Source organism: Pipistrellus hanaki (genome assembly GCF_964339955.1).
Source record: "Pipistrellus hanaki genome assembly, chromosome: 6".
NCBI classification, from domain to species: Eukaryota; Metazoa; Chordata; class Mammalia; order Chiroptera; family Vespertilionidae; genus Pipistrellus; species Pipistrellus hanaki.
Genome location: NC_140508.1, coordinates 37,407,797 through 37,432,224, shown reverse-complemented (window position 1 = coordinate 37,432,224; position 24,428 = coordinate 37,407,797). Strand labels below are relative to the sequence as shown.

The window sequence follows — 24,428 nt, the reverse complement described above, 5'->3', positions numbered from 1 at the left end:
TGGCTGAGCGGTGCTCCCCCTGTGGGAGCACACTGCCCACCAGGAGGCAGCGCCTGCATTGAGCGTCTGCCCTTTGGTGGTCAGTGCACGTCAGTGCACGTCACCGTTCGGTCGATCTGCATATTAGAGTTTTATTATATAGGATTTGTTTACTCAATAATGTGAACTGAGTCCTTACTCTGTAATCAGTCTAGCAGGGGTCTTCAAACTACGGCCCGCGGGCCACATGCGGCCCACAGAGGAGTCTGATCCGGCCCGCCAGGTTTTTTGGGCAGTGAGTGCAGCCGAGGTGTTACAGTAGGAATTAGTAGTTCATATAGTCCGGCCCTCCAGCTCTCTGAGGGACCGTGATCTGGCCCCCACTTTAAAAAGTTTGAGGACCCCTGGTCTAGAGCAAGAGAGACACCATGGTGATCAAGACAGAAGATTCAGCCCTAGCTGGTTTGGCTCAGTGGATAGAGCATCAGCCTGCAGACTGAAGGGCCCAGGTTCAATTCCGGCCAAGGGCACATGCCCAGGTTGTGGGCTCGATCCCCAGTAGGGGGCGTGCAGGAGACAGCTGATCAATGATTCTCTCTCATCATTGATGTTTCTCTCTCTCTTTCCCTCTCCCTTCCTCTCTGAAATCAATAAAGAAATATATATATATATATATATATATATATATATATATATATATATATATATATATATATATATTTTTTTTTTTTTTTTTTTTTTTTTTTAAAGACAGAAGATTCCAGGAAGAGGGGACTTTGATCATAAATAATTAAACAAGATCATTTCAGATACTGAAGGGACTGGACAAAGATGTGTGATGTGACAGAATACCTGTGTAGGTGCAGGGGTGGGTATTATTTTAGAAAGGTGACCTTTGAGCAGAGATCTGAAGGATGGGGAAGGAACCAGCTATCTGAGAGAGTGGGGAAGAGGATTTCAGATGGAAGATGATCAAAAGCAAAAGGCTCGGGGTGGGAAGAGCTTGCTTATTCAAGGATTTCAGAGAAGGCCAAAGGGGCTGGAGTGCAGTGGGCAGGGGGCAATGTGGGAGAGGCAGGTGGCCACAGACAGAGTGTGGGCTTTCGGCCAAAAGCTAAAAAAAAAAAAGCTCTTCAAACATTTAAGCAAGGACTGGGAATAAGGGGCGAGCTTCACATGCTATGATGGAAGGGGCTGCCGAGCTCTCTTCAGCGGGAATGAAAAAAACGGTCTGGCGTGACAGGGCAACGAGAAGGATGAGGTGGAGACGAAGATGAGAGATCATGACTGCTCGTAGCTGGTGCAGTGGGGAGGCAAGAAGCAAGCAGGTTTGCATTTATTCTAGGCTGAGCTGTGGAGGCTGGATGTATACATGTTTGCATGTGTGTCGTTGTGTGTATATATGTACCTTAGTATGTGTATTTGAGTATTACATGTAAGCAAATACAGGGACATGGACATGTATTCTGAATATATGTGATTACCTTTCCATGTGTGCTCGTGCATGTGCTCCTGTTTATGTGTGTGTGTGTGTGTGTGTGTGTGTGTGCAGGACATACCTAAGGTGTGAAGTGTCTGAAAAGAGCCCCAGCAAAGATGGCTCTCTCCATGTACCCAGCACCCCAGCACCGCCATCCTGTATCCTGAGAAGGAAAAATTCGGGCCCAGCTACCAGATCCTCTCCATTCTAGTCAGTTCAGTGAGGAGAGGGATCCCAAGCAGGCTCACCTCCCCAGGCCGGATCTTGATGTAGAAGTTACTCCTCTTGTAGGAGATCTTGAGAATCTTGGGCCAAGCAAAGCGATTGATCCTCAGTCGGTCCCGGTAGATGAGCAGGCCATTGGCACAGACGCCTAACATAATGTCGATGCCCTCAGAGTCCTGTGCGAGAAGGGACCATGGAACAGCAGGCCTGGCGCCCGCTCCTGGGGCAGCCTGCTCCCAACCCCAAGTCCCTCCTGAGCTCTACTGATAAGTGAGCCCAAGGAGCAGGTGGACTTGGAGGCTCCATGCTCGAGTCCCCTGACCATCCCTCTCACAGTCATTCAACCATTCACTCCTTCCTGTTATCATTTATCCACCCACTCACTTGTTCTATTATTTTCTTGGTTAATCACTTATTCATCCAGCAAACACTTAATAGTACATATCTGGTGCCAGGCCATGGGCTACACGCTAGGGATGCAGAAATAAATTAAGGCCCTGTATTTCCCTCACAATGCTCCCAATCTAGTGGGGGCACAAACAGGTTCAAAAATAAATATAATACAAGGAGAAAATGATAAGGGTCATGGGAGAATAAAGGGTTATGAAACTTTGAGGCTTCAGGTGGGCAGGAATGCAGGTCTGGCACACCAAGCCCTCCAGAAGAACATCATAGTTCAATGGGGGAGTGAGGGGGGTGGCCAGAGGCTAGGGGGCCCTGGGACCTGGGACCCAAAGGTACCTTGGCATGGTGCAGGTCTACTCCGTACATGGACAGCTTCTTGGCGTTCTCCAGGAAGTGGATTTCTGCTTCTCCTGGGGTCATGCCCCTGATGGAAAGAAAGGGATCACAGGGGGCCATGGGAAAGGCTGCCTGAGTCCTGCTGCCTGGAGGTGGCACAGTCAGAACCTGTGATTCTCGGAAGGCAAATGGCTAGACCTCCCCTCTGCTCTCAGTGCGGGATGAGGAGTTGGGATTTTTGTCTCATCCTGCCACTGCGTGAAGTGGGAGCCACAAGTCCTGCTTCTCCATGGCCACGGAGCCACTGTGGAAGGCGGTCTGTTAGAATCACCCAGGGACTCGGGAAGCGCTGTCCACGTAACATGTTTATCTTATATACAGGATTTGGAGTCAAAAAAGGCCTGATTATGACCCCTTATTATAGTATTTAGTGAGTAGGAGCCATGTATGATGCCTTCCTGACATCTCATAGTGTCTTTCACAATGCTAACTATATAGTAAATATTCATTAAATTAAAAAATATATATATTTATCTTAGAACATTATATCAGAAACCACTTAACCTGAGGAACAGGTGTCCTTTCTCCTTTCTAGAAAGAAGTTATACAAGTTCCTTCTGTGCTTTGACCGCCAGGAAACCATACATTTTACACTCAGTCACAGCAAACGTTTACTGAGGACTGCGTGCGGTTACTGCTCCAAGCATTTTGCATGACTGGTTACTGAATCCTCAAAACAATTCTATAACTAGGTATCATCATTCTCCCCATTTCACAGATGAGGAAGCTGTGGCACAGAGAGGCTGAATAACTGGCCCAAGGACACACAGCTACTAAGTAGCAAAGTCAGGATTTGGATCCAGACAACGTGGGTGCAGAGTCTGTGTTCCGAACGTTTCCATCTGTCTCACATGCTCTGGGCCTGTTTCCTCTGCTCGGTCCCCTCAGGGAGTCTGTGTGGAGTCCCTGGGCAGCAGGGGTCAATGTGCTCTCGGCCGAAAGAGCGGAAAGGGACGGCCATCAGCATGTTTCCAGCCCATAGCGATCTAAACGTCTTTCTCTCCATCGCAGACCGGCCTTGAAGATATTGCAGGTTCACTTCCAGGCCACCAGAATGAAACCAGAATCACAGGAAAGCAGGCCACGCAAACTTGCTGGGTTCCCAATATGTTTATACTATACTGTAGTCTACTGAGTGTGCAATAGTATTGTGTATAAAAAAAAATGGACATCGCTTAATTTTAAAATACTGTATTGCTAAAAAAAAATTTTTTTTTAAATGCTGTTATCTGAGCCTTTAGCAACTCATCATCTTTTTGCTAGTGGAGGGTCTTACCTTCAATTTATAAAAAACTCAGTATCTGTGAAGTGCAGTCAAACAGGATATGCCTGTGTTCTGACTCTTGCAGATCCCTAACACATCCTAATCCCTACAACAGGAATGACGAGGAGATGGTAGGCAGGCCATCACTCCCTATCCCCGAGCCGGCAGACACTGCGAACCGCCATATGGTTTCAGTATCCTACACAACACAGTACAACAACAGCCATTGCTGACCAATCAGAGTTGAGTGCAAGTCTCAGAAAGACACATCTGCCACATCTGCATTCCACCACACCCCGCAGGCTTTCTTCCCCACATACATGATCCTTCCACGTCTGGCCCTGGACCTCCTCTCCTGAGGCAGCCCCAGGATATAACCGCCCTCCATCCCTCTATCCTTATTAGCAATGAGGAAAACCACCATGCCGCTCCCACAGGCACAGCACTGTGCGGTTTGTCACGCACTTTCACACTGTCTACCACACGGGGTTCCCATAGCAATCCTGACCCGGAGCCCAAAGCACTCCCAACCTGACAGCACCCTGGAGACCATTCCTCTTCAGGGTTCCTCCCAGGGGCTGGCACCACCCTCGCAGTGGGCATTTGGGAACGGAAAGGAATATTTGGGTTGTTCAAGGACTGAGGAGTTGATAAGAGCATTTAATAGCTGGGGCCCAGGGATGTCAAACATCTTCCAGAATGAATTCTCCTGCTCCAAAGACCAGGAGTGGAGAAACACCGATGATCAAAGTCTGCACAAATACAGGTGAAGAATGAGGTTGACGGGTTAAATAGCCAGCCCACAGCCACACGCCTAGCTAATCACCTAACTTCTGCACAAAGTGCTCTCCTCCGCACAACTATTCAAGCCCTCAAATCACAGAGACCATGTGGTGGGTCTTTACAATGAGCCACGTAGTCCTCCCAGCAGCCCTCCAGGCAGGTTTCATTAGCGCCCACACAGAACGGTGAGGAAATTAAAGCAGAGGGAGGTAAGATGACAAGGCAGAGATCCCCTTGTCTGAAGGCGGCAGAGCCAGCCGGTGAACCCAGGCAGTCCGGCTTTAGAGTGCAAGCTTTGGAACTTCATGCCACGATCAAGACATCAGGACACTTACTCAGGGACACACAATAGTTACCATCCTCTCCGGCGGACAGGTAAAGAAGCGATTCTCAGAAACCAAGGACGGGGAATCATCACACTGATACAGGAGCTTAGACCCGGTGGTCCTAAGAGGTCAGTTAAGGTTACCCAGCTAGTTGCTGTCATTCTCATCGGATGAGACGATGTGCCCTCAGCTTTGCACCTCACATTAGCAGCAGAGCCAGCTAGAGTGCTTACAGCACCGCATGTGGGGGTGCAGCAGGCAAGGTTCTAGGAGCCAGGGCAGGCCCTGGGCGCAGGCCCTCTCACCTGTACGTCTTGTGCAGCTCCATGATCCGCTCCTCCAGCTCTCGGGTCTGGTTCGGGGCGAAGCGGAGCTCACTGACATAGTTGCCCACGTGCTCCTCGGCATCGTAGTCGCCCAGCTCGGCCTGCACGGCGTAGGAGCCCAGCAGGGCGTGCGTGACGAAGGAGCAGGGCAGCCGGCCTGTGATGATGTCTGCCCGCAGCTGCAGGCACAGGTAATATCTGGAGATAGGGGAGAGTGGGCATGGGCACAGTGCCTCTCCCGCCCGCGATGCCCACTGAGCCAACCGAACCAACCTCAGCACCCCTCAGCCTGGCGGAAAAGGAGTGATCCTCGACACAAGCATTTCACGTGTTGATATTTTGGGTGTGTCCGATGAGATGGTTTTGTGCCATTTCATATTTTAAGCATTTTTGTTCACGTCTAGATTTGAAGGATTTTTCCTACGGTGAGAGCATTTTCGATTTCTAATTCGTTTTCAAGCTCAAAGGGACTACTTTGATCACTTTCTGAAAAGGTAGTGCATTTTTTGTTTATACAGTTAATGCATTTTTACTGTGGAAAAATGGAAACGTTAGAGGTGACTCTAAACTTCCTCCTGATGTCCATTTTCAGGACCCCCTCCACCAGAGGTCACCCCTGTTATCTGCTGTGTTCTTGGCTTTTTTCCTCCATGGACGTACAGAAGGGCAAGTGGTTTTATTGACGAGTGTTGTTAACATCTGCGAAGCATCAAATGCTACATCTGATTCTACAACTTGCCTTGCAGCCCTTCCCAGGTCGGCACGTGAGACGTGACCTCATTCATTTCAGCTCCTGCACGGCGCTGTCCACAGCCCGGACAGACCCATTTGCCAATGTTTTCTCAACACTTTTTATTTTGCCTCTAGCGCTAAGTGAATGGGTCTAAAAATAAATTGGTTTAAAAGAAACATTTCCAACCACCGGGCCATGATTTTTAATAATTTTTATGCACACTTGGATGCTTTTACAATTTTTAGAGCCATTTTTTATTGCCTTTTCAGTTATGGTGTATTAAAAAGAATGTTTCGGTCCAACCTCCACCAGCAATGCCTACTTGCCCACTTTGCTATGTTTCACCATTTTTTCAACTGCCTGTTTTCTTTTAGGTGGCTTTTACTTAAAATAATTTTTACTGCTCATGACGTTATTTCGCAGTCTGAACTGGCGCGCTGGCAGGAAGCACGTGCAGCCTCAGTGTGTGCGCAGGGCCAAGGCAGAGGCTCAGAACCAGCAGCAGCTCACACATCCCAGGCAGCAAGTGTGGACAGATGGGCATCTGGTCAAGTCTAAGATTTCAGAAATCACTGCCAAGCTCTCTGATCAATATTTCATTCCAATCCATTTGTCACTTTGATTGACCAGTTTATTTTGGGACTGAATATTTTTTACTAAATCATCCCATTCCCTGGGATCATCCAAGCTGGACAAGGCTAATTTTGGGGTCACTGGAAACCTGATGTCTGGGCGGGGACTGGCACAAAGAGGAGAGGCATCCGTGGGCGAAACCAGGGGTTTGGGGGGCTGACCTGGTCTAAAGCTCTCAGCCCTCCTGGGAATGGAGTTCAGACACTGATGCTGAATCTTGGCCCCAAGCCGGACCTTAGGACTAATGAGCCCACGGCCTCGGGCCAGATCTATTCCAGGGACACTGTCTTATCTCTCAAGGCCAAAGTCAGCATCTTGACCTTGGCCCATTGCCTGGCAAACAGACAGCCAACTTTATGAAAGAAGGACCCGATGGGAGGGAGGGGCTGATTCTACAGCCCTTCCCTGCTGTCGGAAAAACTCCAACCCACTTCTCATTGTGGGTGGGTCTGTGGGGCCCAGCACACGACGGGACTATCTTTGGAAGAAGCTTAGATACAGGGAAAGGCCTCTCGCCGTTCTCACCCTGAGAGATGCTCTGCACCCCCTTCCAACCTTCAAGCCACAATGAGACCACACGTGCGATCCATGTGCACCCCTGCAGCCCAGGATGCCTCCATGGGGGTTGCCACATGCTTCATGTGACCCCCACATGCCTGACATGTGCACAGAACAGCCCACAGGACAAAACTCGCGCGTGGGAAGGCATCCGCACTCCCTCTTCATCCCCAAGGCCAAAAGCTGGTGGTCCACCCAGCACATCAGATCTTCAGATGTGTTTGGCTGGTCCTACCCAAAGATGTCCCACACCACGATTTAAAAAACATCTGATTTTGTTCCCAACGTTTAAAAACTGTGATGTTTTTACTCTCACATTGGGCCCAATTCCCACAAGGCCACGACTGCCCAAGCTCAACAGCAGCTGTCTCAGATGGCGTCTGTCCTCGTGGATTCACATTGGTGCCCACGGCTCCCTGTGACACCGCCCCCTCTGAAGGGAAGGGTCACCTGCCACTGACCACTATGTTTGCATCCCTTTCTCTTGCACTGAGCCATCTTCCTTGATGATGGTGTCTGCCTGGCCTAGACCGGCATCTGAGGTGGCAACTGCCATCACAAACCACCCTGCGTCTCCCACGGCCACCATACCTGCGACCTCCCTCCGCAGCCCTCACCTTGTGATATCTTCTGTCAGCTGGGCAGGGTCAGGGGGGTAGAACTTGACTGTGAAGGCGAAATTCCAGGGGCTGCCTGAAAGAAGATGGGGCAGAGATCAGAGAGGCACCATTACCCAGACAAACCATCCTATCAGCAATTTTCAAAGTCTTCTCATCTGTATAATCTCAGGACACTCTAATCAGAGAATCTGGAACACTGTTCCCACTTGACAGATGAGAAGACTGAGGCCCGTGTGAAGAGCCTTACTGTAAACTAGCAGTGGGGAGAAAGGTAGAAAGAAAGAACACCAGTTGTGCACCCCATTAATTATTTTACAAACATTGCTTCATTATATCTTGCAACAACCCTGTGAGTGAGTCCCCCATTTTGCAAACGAGGACACTGAGGCTCAGGTGGTAAAACTGTCAGCCCAAGGGCACCGGCGAGGAAGGACGACGCTGGGCTTCAGACCAGGCCCACCTGGCTCCAGCGCTCTGCCCCTTCCTTTTCAGGAAAGTCCAGTTGACAGGACGTGAATGGGGAGAAAAGAAGCCTAAAAGCACCACATTAAACAGGTTTTCTAACTTTGGACTTCTCAGAGCCCTCACTCTGCCGTTACAAATTGTACCTCTCCAGAGGAGACAAGCATTCAAGACTTCCCAAAACTTATCTGACCTGCTGTATCCATTTTTCATAAGGCAGATTAATGTTCCCTGAAACACACTGGAAAACTCTGCCCTATCTCACTTTCACTCTATCTCAAACGACAGAAATGGATTATAAACAAGACCTGAAAGGCAAATATGATGGGCTAAAAGTAACAGAGGTCATCTCACAGGAATAAATGTTAACCTCCGCATTTAGATATGAAAAATTAATGGTACATCTAAAGAAGGCAGACAGAAATAAAGGCTGAGGTTTTAGCTGGAAACTAGCTCAGTAAGCCAAGAAAAGGGATGACCACATAAGAAAGGAAGAGAGGTTGGTAGTGGAGAGTGGGGGCAGGAGGGAGAGGGGGCGGGGCAGGAGGGAGAGGGGGCGGGTAGGAGGGAGAGGGGGGCGGGGCAGGAGGGAGAGGGGGCGGGGCAGGAGGGAGAGGGGGCGGGTAGGAGGGAGAGGGGGCGGGGCAGGAGGGAGAGGGGGGCGGGGCAGGAGGGAGAGGGGGCGGGGCAGGAGGGAGAGGGGGGCTGGGGCAGGAGGGAGAGGGGGCGGGCAGGAGGGAGAGGGGGCAGGGGCAGGAAGGAGAGGGGGGCAGGGGAAAGAAACAGAGAGGAGGTGTTGATGAAAGGCTACAATCCAGAAAAATGGTTAGACCACCCCTGTGACACTTGGGGCTCCATGCTCTAACAAGGCCCCTGACAAAGTGAGAAAGGGGGGCCCATCCAGGACATGAAGGCTGGAGGTCATGCTGTCACTACCATCCTCATCGTCACCATCTTCAGCTGTCATGTCTCCAACACTTACTAAGCTCTGGTCACTTGGTTTGCTACACGTTACAGGCATGTATAGAAATTTAATCTTCATAATGATCCTGAGGTTGACTTTCCTTCCTATGGATGAAGATTTTGAGAGGTGTGCTCGCTTCAGCAGCACATACACTAGAGAATATGAGAGCTTAAGTAACTCTCCCAGGGTCACTCAGCTGCTCAGCAGTAGAAAACAGAGGTCTAGCCCGGCTGGTGTGGCTCAGTGGTTGAGCATTGACTCAAGTCATAGGTTCAATTCCCAGTCAGGGCACATGCCTGGGTTGTGGGTTCGATCCTCAGCAGGAGGCATGCAGGAAGCAGCCAATCAATATTGATGTTTTTCTCTCATCGATGTTTCTCTCTCTCTCTCTCAAAATCAATAAAAAAATTTTTTTAAAAAGAAAACAGGGGTCTAATCTTGGGTCATCTGACCTCAGAATGCAGGCTCCTGACCACAGCTGATTCCTTGGGAAAAAAATACTCAGGGGAGCCCTGGCCAGAGTGGCTCTATTGGATGGGCATCACCCCAGGCACGGAAAGGTCGTCAGCTCCATTCCTGTTCAAGGCACAGGCCCAGGTTGCAGACTCAATCCCCGGTGCAGGAAGCAGCCAATCGATGTTTCTCTCTCTCTCACCCTCTCTTTTTCTCTCTCTAAAAATCAAAATTTTAAAAAAATTAAGTAAATAAAGGGAAGAAAGAAGCCTTAAGGGGAAATAACCCCTGTCTCAGAAATAATAATGATAATAATAAGTAGTATATTACTTGTGCAGGTGCCATTTTAGATGTTGTGTATCTAATAACTCATTTAATGCTCACATTTAATAACTCATTTAATCCTCACCTAAAGGTACATACTATCATCATTCTCACTTTACAGATGAGGAAACTGAGACACAAAACAATACAAGAAGTTGTGATGGAGTCAGAAATCCAGTCCAGGCAGTCCAGCCTCCTTCTTCTCTCTCCTTTTAAGTAACATACCACACTGCTAGGTGGCGGGTATTGTCCACACACTTTATTGAACTGTCACCTCCACCCTGTGAGGTCGGAATCATTAGTCGGCTTGCCAAGAGGAAGCAGAGCCCAGAGGGCTGGAGGAGTGGCCCCCAGTGCCCTTGGGGATGGGCGCAGGGATCTGAGAGGAAATATACCCAAGACCAGGACTTGTGCCACCGTCAGAGGCTGGGAGGAGGGGCTGTCTTAAAGAAAGGGGGTGAAAAATTGCTCCCTGGGGTCCCAGAACAGGGAACTAGACTGAATGGGTGGAAGATGCCCGGGCAGGGCAGAGACCGCGGCTTTACACAGGAGGCAGCACCGCTCCGATGACACCAGGGCACTGACTCCTGCCGGGGGAGGGTGCTGGACCCCACAATGGCCAGCGCTTCTCGTTTCCAAGCTTTGGGTCCTTCTCAAACACTGCTCGCTGGGCGTGTTCTGATTCTTTCAGGCAGGAGAGCCGGGCCGCCCAGCCAGGCGGGGCTCCTGGGGACAGCCTGAGCCCAGGCCGAGGACCCGGCTCCAGAGGAGCACGCTCTGTCTGTGTGCCTCTCTCTTTGTCTACAACTGACAGAAGCTGACAGGAAGAATTCCTCAGGCCCCCTCCCACAGAGTCAGCTGGCATCCCTGGGCCAGCTGCCCGCTGTCATAGCAACAGGCTCCGCTAGAGCTTTCTAGCCCAGGGACCAGAGTCCAAGCAAGGGGGAGGGGTGTCTAGGCTCTAGGTCTCTGCCTACTGCATGGCCCCTCTCTGAGGCCACCTACCTCCTCCTCTGCCATCTGAGCCCCACCCCTGCCAACAGAAAGCACGGGTTGTCAGCCTGCTCGTCTGTCCTTGCCCTAGACCCTGAAAAGAGTGCAGGATGGTGCTGGGAGGCCAGGGCTCAAGACCTGGCTCAGCCAATGCCTTGCTCTGTGACCTTGAGCAAATAATTGCCTCTCTCTGGGCCTTAGTCACCTATTGCTACGTACAGGAGATGGCCAGGATCAGGGAAGGGCCTAGCCTTCTTCTGACACATTAACTCCTGTCAGTTGGCAGTGGCCATGTGTGGGCAAGGATGCTGAGTCAGGGGTCACTGATCACTGAAGCCTTCACCAGGCCTGGAGAGGAGGGGGCTGTTTTCAGGTCATTATTTGTCCCCGGGTCCTAGATGACCCTGCAAGTCCCTTCAGTGCTGACATCCTGAGGGCATGTGTGATCCCTCTGCTAACCTACTGTGTGACTCTAGGCCAGAGATTTTCTTTTTCTTTTTTAAAAAATGTATCTTTATTGATTTCAGAGAGGAAGGGAGAGGGAGAGAGAGAGAAACATTAATGATGAGAGAGAATACGGGCTGCCTCCTGCATGATCGGGGAATTGAACCATGACCTCCTGGTTCATAGTTCGACCCTCAACCACTGAGCCACAACAGCAGGGCCTGAACAGCAATTTTCAACTGGCATGCCACAGTAGACACACTGTGTGCCACAGGAAAATTTAAACATGCAATAACTAACTCTTCAGTCATGGGCACTGACCTCTTTTATCTTAGATTGTAAATTAAAAAATGACAACAGCAGTCTTGCTGAATGGCTTAGGTGGTTGTACACCAAAAGGTTGCAGGTTCGATTCCAGATCAGGGTACACACCTAGGTTTCAGGTTCAATCCCTGGTCAGGGTATGTACGGTAGGCAACTGATCGCTCTCTCTCTCTCTCTCTCTCTCTCTCTCTCTCTACCTTTTTCCCTCCCTCCCTCCTTCCCCTTCCTCTCTCTCTCAAATCAATAAACATATATTTGGGTGATGTTTTTTTTTTTTTAAATGACAACAGCTAATACAAGAATAGTCACCTGATGTGAATGAATCAAAATTATACCTATTTAACCAAACTGAGATCTGACTGGTATGGCTCAATTGGTTGCACATCATCCTGTGCACCTAAAGGTTGCTGGTTCAAATCCCGCAGGGCACATAGAGGGTTTGCCGGCTTGATACCTGGTAGAGGGTGTGCAGGAGGCAGCTGATAGATGTTTCTCTCTCGCTCCCTCTCCCTCCCTCTCTCTCTAAAAAAAACTAACCAAAATTATACCTATTTTTTTGTCAAATCAGCAAAAATATGTTTTTTGGGGTTTTTTTTTTGGGGGGGGGGGGTTTGGTGTGCCACAGAATTTTAGTAATTAGTTTTTGTGTGCCATGTGATGAAAAGGATTGAAAATCGCTGCACAGGCATTTCTCTTATCCAGGCCTCAGGCTCCTCATCCATAAAACCATGCCCTGTCTCCCCCAAGATCTTCCACGTGGAGCAAATGAACTCAAGAATCTGATCACACTTCCCAAAGTAGGGCAGAGCAGCACATCTGAGGCCCCTGCTGCCTGGAACACCCCCCCCCTCCCCCCGGCCTCCCCACACTGCATTCCCAATCTCAGCCGGCCACTCACTCCGGATCTGCTTCTTGATTTCCTTGGAGGGGTCCAGCCAGTTCTGCAAGAGAAGATAGAGTTCTTTAGAGGGCAGATGGAGAAGAGGACCCAGATAGGCCCAGGAGAGAGCAACATCCCAAAATAGCCCCCCACAGACCCTGGCGGGAGCACCTTCCCCGGCTGAGCCTTCTGGGCCCTTTTCCTGGGGCTGGGAGGTAAGGGAAAAGGCCTGGACTCACCCCCGAGCTTGGGACTCGGGGCTCTGGGCGGCATTGCCCTGAGGCAGCACATGAACAGGTAATACAGCTGCGGGGAGACGGTGGAAGGAGGAAACCAGGAGCCTCCCCGGAGTGGGGGAAGTGCCTCAGTTCCCCCAGGAAGCCATGGCTGGTTCTCAGATACCCATCTGGAGTGGCATTCAGGTCCCCAAGAAAGGGCTGGGGGATGGAGTGGACACAGAGAGCAGAAAGTGCCTAATCGAGATCTGACGGAACCCATGGGCTACCCCCAGGCCTATGGGGCCATAGGGAAGAAGTCTCCCCACAGCAGCCTCCCTGCCAGCCCTCTCCCCGGCCCAGGTACCTTCTGGCTGTCAGCATCACAGAAGGTCAGGCCGAAGTAGTCCTTCTCCAGGAGGTTGAGGTGCTCACAGACCAGGTCAAACAGCACCTGGCCCCGGCCGTGTTTCTGAAGCAGAGAGCGAAGCTGTGTGAGGCCAGCATCAGCTCCAGGGGGGATAGGGGGTGCCTCTGGCTCCGCCAGAACAGCATGCAGACCCCCAAGAGCCTTCCCGCACCCGAAGAGAGGTCAGCACTCCTGCCGCCCCGCTGGCTCTGAACCTAACGCCAGGTCATCAAGTGCCTTCTGCCATCCTCCCCAGACCTCAGACCTGCTCAGCGGGTGGGGAGGGAGTTGGGAGTCGGTGTGTGTGTGTGTGTGTGTGAGTGAGATTTCTCCTTCCTTACAGGGGTTAAGAGAAGGAGGCTAACTTGGACCCAAGGAACAGAGAATGAAAAGTCTAAGCTTTGGGTGGGAGAAGGAGAGAGGAACCACCTGAAATACGAGGGGCATGGACAGTGGGTTAGGGGAGACCCAGGACTCAGGGTCACAGTGTGACTCACCCTCCCCAGCCCTTCCCCTAACACTAAGTCTGAGTGAAATCCTACGCGGGCAGCAAGTGAGGTTCTATAGGGGCTCATGGGGCCCAAATCAGCCTCAGCTAGAAGCAGCCTGATAGAGCCGCCTTTCTAGCCCTCCCCCACACAACCAGGCTTCGTACCTCTCTGAACATCATCGGGGCCTGAGGACGCACAAGGTCAAACCCCAGAACCTATCTACCCTAAGCCCATAGAGGGTATGGGCACCAATAAAAGCGTTACAGGGCCGGGGGAGTGAGAAGCAGTTACTACTCGGAGAGGCAGGGACCTCCAGAGAGAGGGTGAGGCCCTGCACGGTCTGGCTAGGTCATAGGGGCTGAGACCAGGCCTCACTGTGGACAGCAGCTGCGGGAAGCCATGAGGTCCCTGAGCCGGGAGGAGTGTGGCCTGGCCTCAGCCAAACTCTACCCTCTCAAGGGCAGGATGAACTGCCTCTTGGGGCCAGGGTGGGTAAGAGAGAAGAGGTAGAAGATATCCCTTCATTTTGCCCCAAAGTAGGCCAGATGTTTATTCTGAAACCCTTCTATAGAAGAAATAAATATTTAAAAAACAAAACAAAATACCCCAACCCTGCAAAAAAGAGGGACCAGCCTCCCAGGGCTCAGAAGTCAGGCATGTCCCTTAAGATCCGGGCAGGAGGGAGAGAGGGAGTGGCTCCTGTAACCCTCAGCAGTTAGGCCACCCTCTGGACTCTCCAGAGGGCCAGGAATGGTGCCTGGGCCAGGGAAGAATCTCTAAGGGGGTGAGAAACAATTTGGAATTTAGGCAGGATTCCGAGCCTAGACAGGAAAAGAGAGACGCTAACTGTGAGGCCAGAGGGCTGACTCCAGAGAGGAGGTGTCTGCCCTGCCACCCGGTGTGGGACAGGACCCTGCCACAGGGTCTCTACGCGGCCCGGGGGAGTGTGTCTTTCCAATGGCCACCTCCCTGCGCCTGGGGAACACCCTTACCATAGAACCCTCAAGTGACCAGTTGTCCTAGAGGTAGTATCCTGGGCAGGGGGAGTTCACAAGGGAGGACCCCTCTCTCCACCCAATAAAAATGATTCTGGCCAAAACCGGTTTGGTTCAGTGGATAGAGCATCAGCCTGTGGACTGAAAGGTCCCAGGTTCGATTCCGGTCAAGGGCATGTACCTTGGTTGCAGGCACATCCCCAGTAGAGGGTGTGCAAGAGGCAGCTGATCGATGATTCTCTCTCATCGATGTTTTTAACTCTCTATCCCTCTCTCTTCCTCTCTGTAAAAAATCAATAAAATATATTTTTTTAAGAAAAATGATTCTAGTTGGAACAGTGTCTGCTGGGTCACAGAAGAGACTGGGCTGCAGATCAGCCCTTGGATGGTGGCTCCTCGCCAGGGTACAGCCACCCTGAGAAACCTTTTCCTGGTGCCAGCCTGGTGCCTCGTCTAATTCTATTTGCAATCAAAACAGGCCTCTCCAGGCCTGGATGCCACCACTGCAGAGGCCTGGCCAGGTCATCTCTCTGGGACACTCGAGTCGGTCCAGGACTCCATGACGAATGGATGGAGTGCACACAGAAGCCTGCTCTGCTCTGAGGCCAGCTGGCTGCGGAGGGGGCATGTGGCGCTGGGCGGTCCCTACCTCCACCTCACACTCATACTCAGAGGCATCGAGCAGAGTGACTCGGCAGATAGCGCTCTTGTATTTCTTGGCAATCTTCTGGGGCGACTTCTGGGCCTTGCTGGGTGTGGTCCTCTCTGACAGGCCATCAGCCTCCCCGTTGTCCTTCTCGTCCATGTCTAGGCTCTGTGGGTCCAACAGGAGAAGAGTTAGGTCAGCGAGCTTGAAATCACAGCCTTTCACCCAAATGAGATGCAACAAGGAGGCAGCTGGGGCTGTGATGGACCCCAAAATGAGCGCCACTGCCATCTAAGGTCCCTGGAGTGACCAGAGTCTGTGGTGGGTAGTGCAGGAGGAGAACCAGAGTTTCCATGTGCAACAGGGTGACTCCGGTGAGGGGTCCACTGCTCTCCTGCAGGCTCCTGCTGCTGGGGCGGCCTCCGCAGGCAGGAGCATCCCACAAAACCACCCCCGGTGGCCAGAGCTGTCCTGTCTCCCCAGAATATGCATGAGATATAAGAATACCTATCTGGTCTCCTCCTTCTTGGTCTGCCACTGGGTCCAGCCTGAGGTTTGGGGCTTGTGGACTAATTGAATGGAGGGGAGGGAGGTCTGAGCCCTGCCCTCTTGTCCGAACTCTACCCTGACACCCTCAATGCCCTTGGCCAAGTCCCTGCCCTGCCTGGGCCTATCGTGATTTAAGGAAGGAATAAAGTCAATGACTAGGTGATTCCTTGAGTCCCTTATAGCTTCAGGGTGATAAACTTGGGGCCACCCTGGGCTGGTGAAGCTAGAATGGACAGGCTCAGGAGGTAGGGAATGAGGTTGAAAGAACATGTGTTTTTGACATCAGATCTAGATTCAACTTCCACATCTGTCACTTTATAGCAATGTGACTTTAGCAACTCACCTTATCCTGCTGAGCCTCAATTTCCCCAAGTGCAGGCTACACTCTTAGGTATGGGAGAATTAAATATAAAAACGACACTGTGCTCAGCATGTAACTGGTCAGTAATAAGTCTTCATTTCCTCCTCCCCTCCTTCCTAAGAACGTGCCCCAGAGGATAGGCTGGGCAGGAAGAGGGCTGCCCCTGCTCTCCGGCACACACCTGTTCCGCAGGCCGAGTGTCCTGCTGGGGCGGCTGCTTTTCATTGGAGTTGGCCTCCGGGTGGCCGTGGCCTGCGGGGGTCACTGGGGTGGTCGCAGCAGCAGCAGCAGCGGCGGCGGCCCCAGGCTGCTGCGGGGCCTCTTCCTGAGCCTTCTTCACCTCAGAATCGGGGCCTGTCTCTGTTGTCATGGTGACCAGCACGCCTGCAATGGCATGAAGAAGAACATGTGACGGGGAAAGGGGCAGCGATAGTGTGACAGAACAGAGCGAGGGGGGCAGGAACCACACGCAGAGAGAGACAGATGGAGACAAATGGATAAAGAGCCACAGAGAGAGGGAGGGGAGGAGGGAGGGACAGGAAGTAGGGATGGGGAGAGAGTCATGAGAAGTGAGGGGTTGGTGGGGACAACGGAGGTCACGAGCACTTCCCTCCCAACCTTGTGTACAATAGCTCCTCGGGGACTCTGATATCTTGTCCCAGGTCTGGAATGTGGGCCCTTCCCTGCACCACGAGAGTCTCTCTAGGGCATCAGGCAGGACTCAGCGAGGCTGTCTGCCCAACAACAGCAGGCTGAGGCCCCACGAGGCTACTGGCACACAGTGACCCCTCACTGAAGGCTGGCTACACTGAACTCAGTCAAAAGACCCTCCCGGCACTGACTGTGGGCAAGGCTCTGCAGGCCCCAGGCCTTGTCAATAATTCCTGCCCCGGTGACTTCACGGGGATGTTGTCAGGATGGACCCAAAGGGTAAGACGGAAAGGCATTCTTAACAGACGCACAGCCCTGCCCATGTAAGAGTCAGAAAAACTGGACTCAGGCCCAAGTTGGCCACAAATGGAGCATTCAGTTTACCTCTCTAGGACTCATCCAAAAAGCAAGGGACTTAGAAAAACTATTACATAAGTTATATATAAATTAGCTATTCTTATCCTTTTCTTCTCGGAGCAAGAAATGAGAGTTTAGAGAATCAAGGACCTATTGCCCAGGTATTCTGTGAAATAAGCCCACGGCAAGGATGGAAAAGGAGAGAGAACGGCATGGTCCCACTCTATATTTAAAAAACAAAACAACAACCTCAACAACACATCACCGTGTTTGTGCACTTGTAGTAAAAGATCGGAAAGATCAATCAGCAAACTTAAGAGAGGTTAATAATTTTAAATATACTTAAAAAAAAAAAAAAAAACCTCACAAGTTGGGTGTTTTTGAGGAAGTACCTATTCTGACCCTATCAGTGGATTCTCAAAGAAAAGTTTGGAATTAAAACCAGGGAACAGAGATATGGACAGGAACCCTCAACCCTTCCTCCAAATACACCTGACGCTTATGTGACACCTGGTGCCAACTCTGTGCCAGGATATAAATGAGAAAGAGCAAGACTTAGACCTGGCAAATCCCTCCCTGACCCCATCTGCCAGGAGAGGCCTCTGATGGACAGACAGGCAGACAGGTGCTGGATCTACCCTAGGGTTCCTCCCTGACCCCATCCAGTATGAGAGGCCCCTGATGAGCAGGCAGACAGACAGACAGACAGACAGACATCACAGCTACCTCCAGGGGCACATACCCCTACCCCACACTTGCTTTTTGCTTTTTAGTTTCTTTCCTTGCATTCCTGTGGGGCACCAGCCCGGCCCAAACCAAAGGGCACTGGACAGAAAGGCAGGAGCCCTGAGCGCCCAACTAGGCCACGAGGGAGCTCTGGGGCCCCGGACAGATCACAGACATCCTCAAACCCCAACGAATGGGTAATGAGTAAAAAGCGTTGTAAGCTGGAGCTCGGAGCACAGACGAGAGGGTTTGTTGTTACTGATGCTGCTAATAAAGCGGAAGATGAGGAGGAAGAGAAGGCCTTGGTGCACACACAATGCCTCATCCTCGCCCCGAGATGCTTCCCACTTACATCATCACCCTGGGCTTTACGGGATCACTTAAAGCCGTAGTAAAATAGAGGCTCTCTGTCGCTTGGGTGACACCAAGTGCTGACTGTGCAGGACACAAAGCAACAAGAGCTGCTCCAGGGAGCTCACCGCCCCAACAGACCTGCCCGCCTGGCTCGGGATCTCAGCCTGCGCTGGAGGATGTCGGCCATTATGCTAGATAAGGCCTAGAGGGAAGAGCCCTCAGCATAAATGCCTACTTAAGTGTGCTTTAAAACATACACACCAAAGAACCCACAGACTGAGTTGTATGTTTTTGCTGGAAGGAGCAGCATCCACATGACCCTCACGGGCCCAGGCAGCCCAGCGGCCCTGGCGCATCAGCTCCTCCCTCTGCCTCAGCCCACACTCTGAACCTCCCCTGACCTGGTCCTCTCGGACAGCCAGGAGAGCAATCTCAAATGAATACCCCAGTCTCCCGCTGTCCGGGTCTTCAGCAGAGCCTGCTGGCAGGGAAGACCTGGTGCTGGCAGAACCGCAGAGGAGGGGCACTGGAAGTCATTCAAGATGATTCCATCTCCTCTCTCTTACCGATGATTCCCAGAGAGCGAAAGAGACTTGCGTGACAGTCATTTCCTCAGACAGGTTTTCCCTCCCCCACCCCCTCCCCCCACTCTCCTCCCCTCCCGGCCTCCTGATGCCCCAACCCTCGCTGCTTCAAGCAAACCTCAACAGAAGCTCCTCGAAGGAGAAAACACTCAGGTCCAAGGAGGTGGCGGAAGCCTCCCGTAAGCACTGTGGCCGGGGCTGGCTAAATAAATGATGCCTCATCCACTCAGAGAGTTTGAAAGGATGACGGGGAATATCTGAATGAAAAAGCATGATACATAACAGTTTGCACAGATGGACCCTATTTTGATTAATATTTATACACAGTTACAGAAAAGTCAGCAAAGTGTGAACTTTGGTTGTTTTCAGAGAGTACTGATGATTATTTTCTCTTCTTTCTGCTAACAGAGTTCTCAATTCCTCTACTATACTTGGAGATTTCTTGATTTAAAAGCATTAGAGGCTGCCCAGCCAGTGTGGCTCAGTGGTTGAGCATCGACCTATGAACCAGGAGGTTATGGTTGGATTCCCAGTCAGGGGACATGCAGGGACTGTGGGCTCACTCCCCAGTAGGGGCCATGCAGGAGGCAGCCAATCAATGATTCTCTCTCATTATTGATGTTTCTATCTCTTTCCCTCTCCCTTTCTCTCTCAAGAAAAACATATTTTAAGAAAAGAATTAAAAATAAAAGCATTAGAGATTAAAAAATAATTTTTTTTCAAAGCAGATGGCTTGGTATGACAGAATGAGAAGGACATGAAGTCTGCTCAAACTTTAAAAAGAATTTACTAATTAAAAAAATATAATAACATTAAAATAAAAAATAAAGCCTATGATAAAATCCTTCTTTATTTTACAAGTCCAGGATAATGGCACGGTCCTCTCACCGGGCCACGGAAACCGAGCCAAGAACCTGGCCTTGGCTTCTGCGACAGCCAGTCACGTGGGCACAGCCTACAGGCCCCGGCCAGCACGGGCTGAGGAGCCCCCTGGCACCAGGCTGGCCCGGCACCGCAGGGGGCCGCGGGGAAGCATGCGCTGGTTCCTACGGCGCTCGTGCTACAGGGAGGAGGGTGCTCACCTAGGAAACGGTTCGACACCAAGCATGTGACTTAGATTTGCTTAGTTTCAGCCCCCAGAAGATTCTGGAGATTTGGTGACAGGGGACATGGCCCAGAGTTCTCAAAGAAGGGCTTGCAGGGTAGGAACGGAGGGTGAGGCGGAGAAAAGGGAGAACATAGACAGGAGATGGCAGGGAGGGCGTTTTGGCTGAATCGCCCTGTGAGGAAATGCCCAGAGAGGGGAACAGGTAGTGCTGAGCAGGAAACAGACAGGTGGCTTTGACATCCTGACTCCTCAGAACAAGAAGCCTATGAATGTGAGCTTCAAGCAGCCAGGCAGGAGGAGCAGGGGGAGGCGAGAAAAGGGAAGGAGCTGGGGGTGGAGCAGGCGGCCTTGCAGGAGTCAGGCGTGTGGCTACTGGGAGGGGCAAGGCTCCCATCGCTACACGCTGCTTCAGGCCAGGCCAGGGCCGCGACCTCACAGTCATCTCGGTGCCCTTCACGGGGCAGCAGGGCAAGGGCCAGACCTAGAACCCAGAGTCTGGGTCTAGAACTAGCTCGCTCTGTGACCTCACTAGTAAGCAAGCGACTTCACGTCTCTGAGTTTAGGTGGCTTTGTCTAAAAGCCAGAGATAGGCCTCCTTCCCTCTCAGGGTGGTGATGGAGATTCAGGAAAGTAACACTGAGAGAGCGCTCAGCACGGTTTGCGCCCAATCAAACGACCCTGAGACGGTCTGTAATTACAAGCAGTAGTGGGAAGCCACGGTAGGGAGTGGCCTGAGAACCAGGAGTTCAGAAGTGTGCACCCAGAATGGATGCAGAAAGACGTTCTAAGAGACGGAGGCCAGCAAGGCCTGACTGATGACCCTAAACATGAAATCCAATATGCGTGGGATTAGCAAAGCGGGGAGGGCAGCCAGCCAAAGTCAATGCCGACGGGGCCTACACCAGCCCTGCCTGGAGGAGGGAGCCCATGAGGCCCAGGATGCTCACTTGGTGGGTCTGGGGCCAGCCTCGAAGGCTGTCAGCATTGCAGCCACCTGCTGGCTCCTCCTCCGGGGGCACTCAGCAGCCCCCCCCACTGTGGCTTTCCATCTGGTGGCCCAGCCGAGGCAACAGCCACTTGGCCTGCTGTGGTGCCACTCATTAAAATGAACAGACAGATTTATACATCAGCCCTCCGACCGGGGCTAGCATGAGTCAGCATCCCTGAGTCCAAAACCTTGGATTTGTTCTTTTTCTTTATTCCCACAGCCTCTACTCAGGTGCAAGTTACTCTAATTCACTCTGCATGGCTTCCCCAGCCGCCCCCATGGACTCCCTGGGCACTGGGGCCTTCCTAGGGTTTATTCTCCACAGAGGAGCCACAAGGACCTTTTCAAAACTCCACCCGGATGCCCTCTTTAAACCCGCCAATGGCTTCCCACCAAAGGAAAACACAAACGCTTCACCAAGGCTACCCATGGCCCCTGCCTCAGCTTCCACTGCTGCCCAACCATCACTGTGAGCCTGCCATACCGGCTTCCACCTGCTCCCCAACCACGCCAAGCTTGCCTCTGCTGTGGGGTTTGCCCTTAAACGGTACGGACAGTGGGCTTGTCCCCTAAATCTTGGCCGTGGCAGTTCTTACCCTTCAGATCTCAGTCTATGCACCCATGGACCACTCTGTCTAAAGTGGATCTCTCCCCCTCATGTTTTTGGTTACAGCGTGCTGACATTTTGTTTTTGTTTTTTGTTCTTTTTGTCACTTTAACCACTTTAAAGTATAAATTGGGTTTTAATTACATTCACAATGTTATACAATAATCACCACTATCTAGTTCCAAAATTTTTCGTCACCCCAAGAAGAAACTCTGTACTCATTTAGCAAGCATGCTGGATTTTTTCCCCAGAGCAACTATCACAAACAAACCTTATATTTATTGATTGGTTTACTTATTTGTTTCTATTCCTCCTCTGGAACATAAATTTCATAAAGACAAAACTTTTATATTAATCACATTCACCATTACCTCCCGGGCTTAGTGCTATTTTCAATAAACAACAACAACAAAGCTAACATATCTATAGTTTGCTATTTGCCAGACACTAATCTAAGCACTTTACATCAATTTCACATCTAATTTTTATAAGAACCTATACTAGAGCTCTCATTATCTCCATTTTATAAAAGAAGAAACTGAGCAGTTAAGTAACTTGCCCAAGATCTACAGCTAGTGAATGGCAGTGCCAGAATGTACACGTAGGGGTCTGGTGTCAGATGGATGGGTAGATGGACAAATGGGCAAACACAGGGGTAATGGGTGGGTGGAATACCAACAAGACAAATCTTAAGTCTTCTCAACTGAGGACCAGAGATGGGGGCTGCATTCACCTTGGGAGTCTTTCTGGGTACCAGCCAGCCAGCCAGCCTGTCCTGATGATGTATCAGCTCTTACTGACTTTTCCATCCAAACTCCTGATATTATCAACCTTCCTTTCCTGAGGAGGACACCCAGGCCCAGAGAGGCGGACCAATTTGCCCAAGGTCATGAGGCTGAGCCAAGTCTCTCTGACTCCCGAGTCCACCTCACTACATGGCAGCTCAGCAGCTGCAGAGGGCTCCTGCCCGTACTAACTCCTGCCAGGGGTGAGGCTGGCCATGGAAAAACTCCAGGATTGAAAGGGAAGGTTGGTTTCAGTTCTGCCACTTCCCATCTGAGAGGCCTTGGGCCAGTCACTTCCCCTTTCTGAGCGTGCTTCCTCATTTGTCAGACCGGGGTGAGAGCCCCTGTCCTCCCCCTGCAGAGCAGGGCCATGCACACACAGGAGGTGAGAGGAAGAAAAGCACTTTGAAATACGAAAGCTAAGTGTGGGGAGAGCATGTCACAGATGTTTACAATATGTGTACCAGGACATATGCATGCACATGCATCACAGTGGAACAACACTGGGGCACATACAGTCGTGAACAATTACTCCCCAGCCAGTAAGGCTGTCTCTTCCAAATCACAGACACTAACAACATTTGCCCAGGATTTCTGGGAATTCTGAACCAGGCAGAAACTATGGTAGGAGGGAGGTAAAGAGAGGGAGAAATGGAGCAGGCGTGGGAGACACAAGACACCCAGAGAATGCACGGCAGAAAGTGTAATTCCTCTGTTTTGAATGATGTTTCCATAATCACGGTTACGAGATAACGGTTCGTTCTTTTGGGAAGTCAGGGGTCACATCTCCTCCATCCCCTAGAACCACGCTTCTGAAGCAGGAGGCTGACCTCTAGGCCTGTCAGAGCTCCCCTGCCTGCAGACTTCTGCTTGGCCGATGGGGGTGCTAGCAGGAGGTCAGAGGGTGAAGGAGAGAGAGGTCGGGGTGCATCTTCCCAGTTTCCCTCCCTGTGGTTCTGGTAGAGGCCGAGCCCCTCTGGGACAGTTCCTTGCACAGGCCCAGCCATCGCTGAATTCTGTGAACACGGCCCCACCTCTCTGCTCCTTCAGGCCAAGGGGAGGCAGCAGCTCCTGTCACTGTAACAGCTCCTGGAACTGTTAGTTTGAAGGCACCACCTGCGGGTGCCCTTAACCCTGCCCACACCTTTACTACCAATTAACGCAGTTGAAGCACCTGATGTGTACACCAAAATGGAATTCTATTTTCCCTCAAAATCTGACAGATACACCTCCTATCACTAAATATAACAGAAAGTAGAGAGGGAGGGAAAGAGAAACCAGGAAGTAGCAATGTAACCTACTGGTTAAGGATAAAATGGGAAACAAGGAGATCTCGATCAAGTCCCTTTGCCTCTCTGTGCCTGTATCTGCATCTGTGCAATCCTCATGATAATCTGTGCAATCCTCATGATAATCTGGCCCACCTCACAGGGGTGCTGTGAGAATCGAATCAGATCATGCCCATAAAGCACTTGGCACATGCCAAAGCCCCCTTAGTGCTCGAGAAACGTCAGATATTCTCATCTCAGTGCTAAGTCTAAAGAATGAAATGTTAAGAAGAGCATTCCCTTGGAGAAGGAATTACTGAATTAATTTCTCTTTTTAGGGGGTTCTCTGTAAAATTTTTCTATGAACATGTATTACTTTTGGCGTCAGAAAAGAATTAAAGAAAAACGAGAGAGAGAGAGAGAGAGAGAGAGAGAGAGAGAGAGAGAGAGAATGAGAGAGGGAGGAGAGAGAGAGAATGAGAGAGAGAGAGGGAGGAGAGAGAGAGAGGATGAGAGAGAGAGAGGGAGAGAGAGAGAGAGAGAGAGAGGAGAGAGAGAGAGTATGAAAGAGAGAGAGAATGAGAGAGAGAGAGGGAGGAGAGAGAGAGACACTGCCGCTGTTAAGACTTGTTCTTTCTCTCTGGAGAGGATCTCTTCCATTGGGATTTCCCCAGGACGGAACACTGGAACATTCACTTCCTGGAGTGACAATCTCCGGTGGATGGGAATGAAATGACTGCCTGCTGGAGGGAGGAGGGAGGA

The 24,428-nt window shown here is 51.1% G+C and overlaps 1 protein-coding gene across 15 annotated transcripts in view; it reads right to left on the bottom strand.

The window, feature by feature from the left end:
- Positions 1 to 24,428, bottom strand: part of EPB41L1 (erythrocyte membrane protein band 4.1 like 1) — a 122,944-nt gene that overhangs the window by 37,515 nt on the left and 61,001 nt on the right. For 14 of the 15 annotated variants that reach the window (XM_084888629.1, XM_084888631.1, XM_084888633.1 and 11 more), the window contains 8 exons: positions 16,420 to 16,622; positions 15,332 to 15,496; positions 13,155 to 13,259; positions 12,591 to 12,633; positions 7,726 to 7,801; positions 5,164 to 5,382; positions 2,426 to 2,513; positions 1,708 to 1,860 (listed from right to left, as the gene is read on the bottom strand). In XM_084888629.1, coding sequence (XP_084744755.1) covers positions 1,708 to 1,860; positions 2,426 to 2,513; positions 5,164 to 5,382; positions 7,726 to 7,801; positions 12,591 to 12,633; positions 13,155 to 13,259; positions 15,332 to 15,496; positions 16,420 to 16,622 — 1,052 coding nt within the window. Of the gene's footprint in view, positions 1 to 1,707; positions 1,861 to 2,425; positions 2,514 to 5,163; positions 5,383 to 7,725; positions 7,802 to 12,590; positions 12,634 to 13,154; positions 13,260 to 15,331; positions 15,497 to 16,419; positions 16,623 to 19,028; positions 19,150 to 24,428 lie in introns of those variants that run through there. The other variant, XM_084888632.1, reaches the window with a different exon arrangement.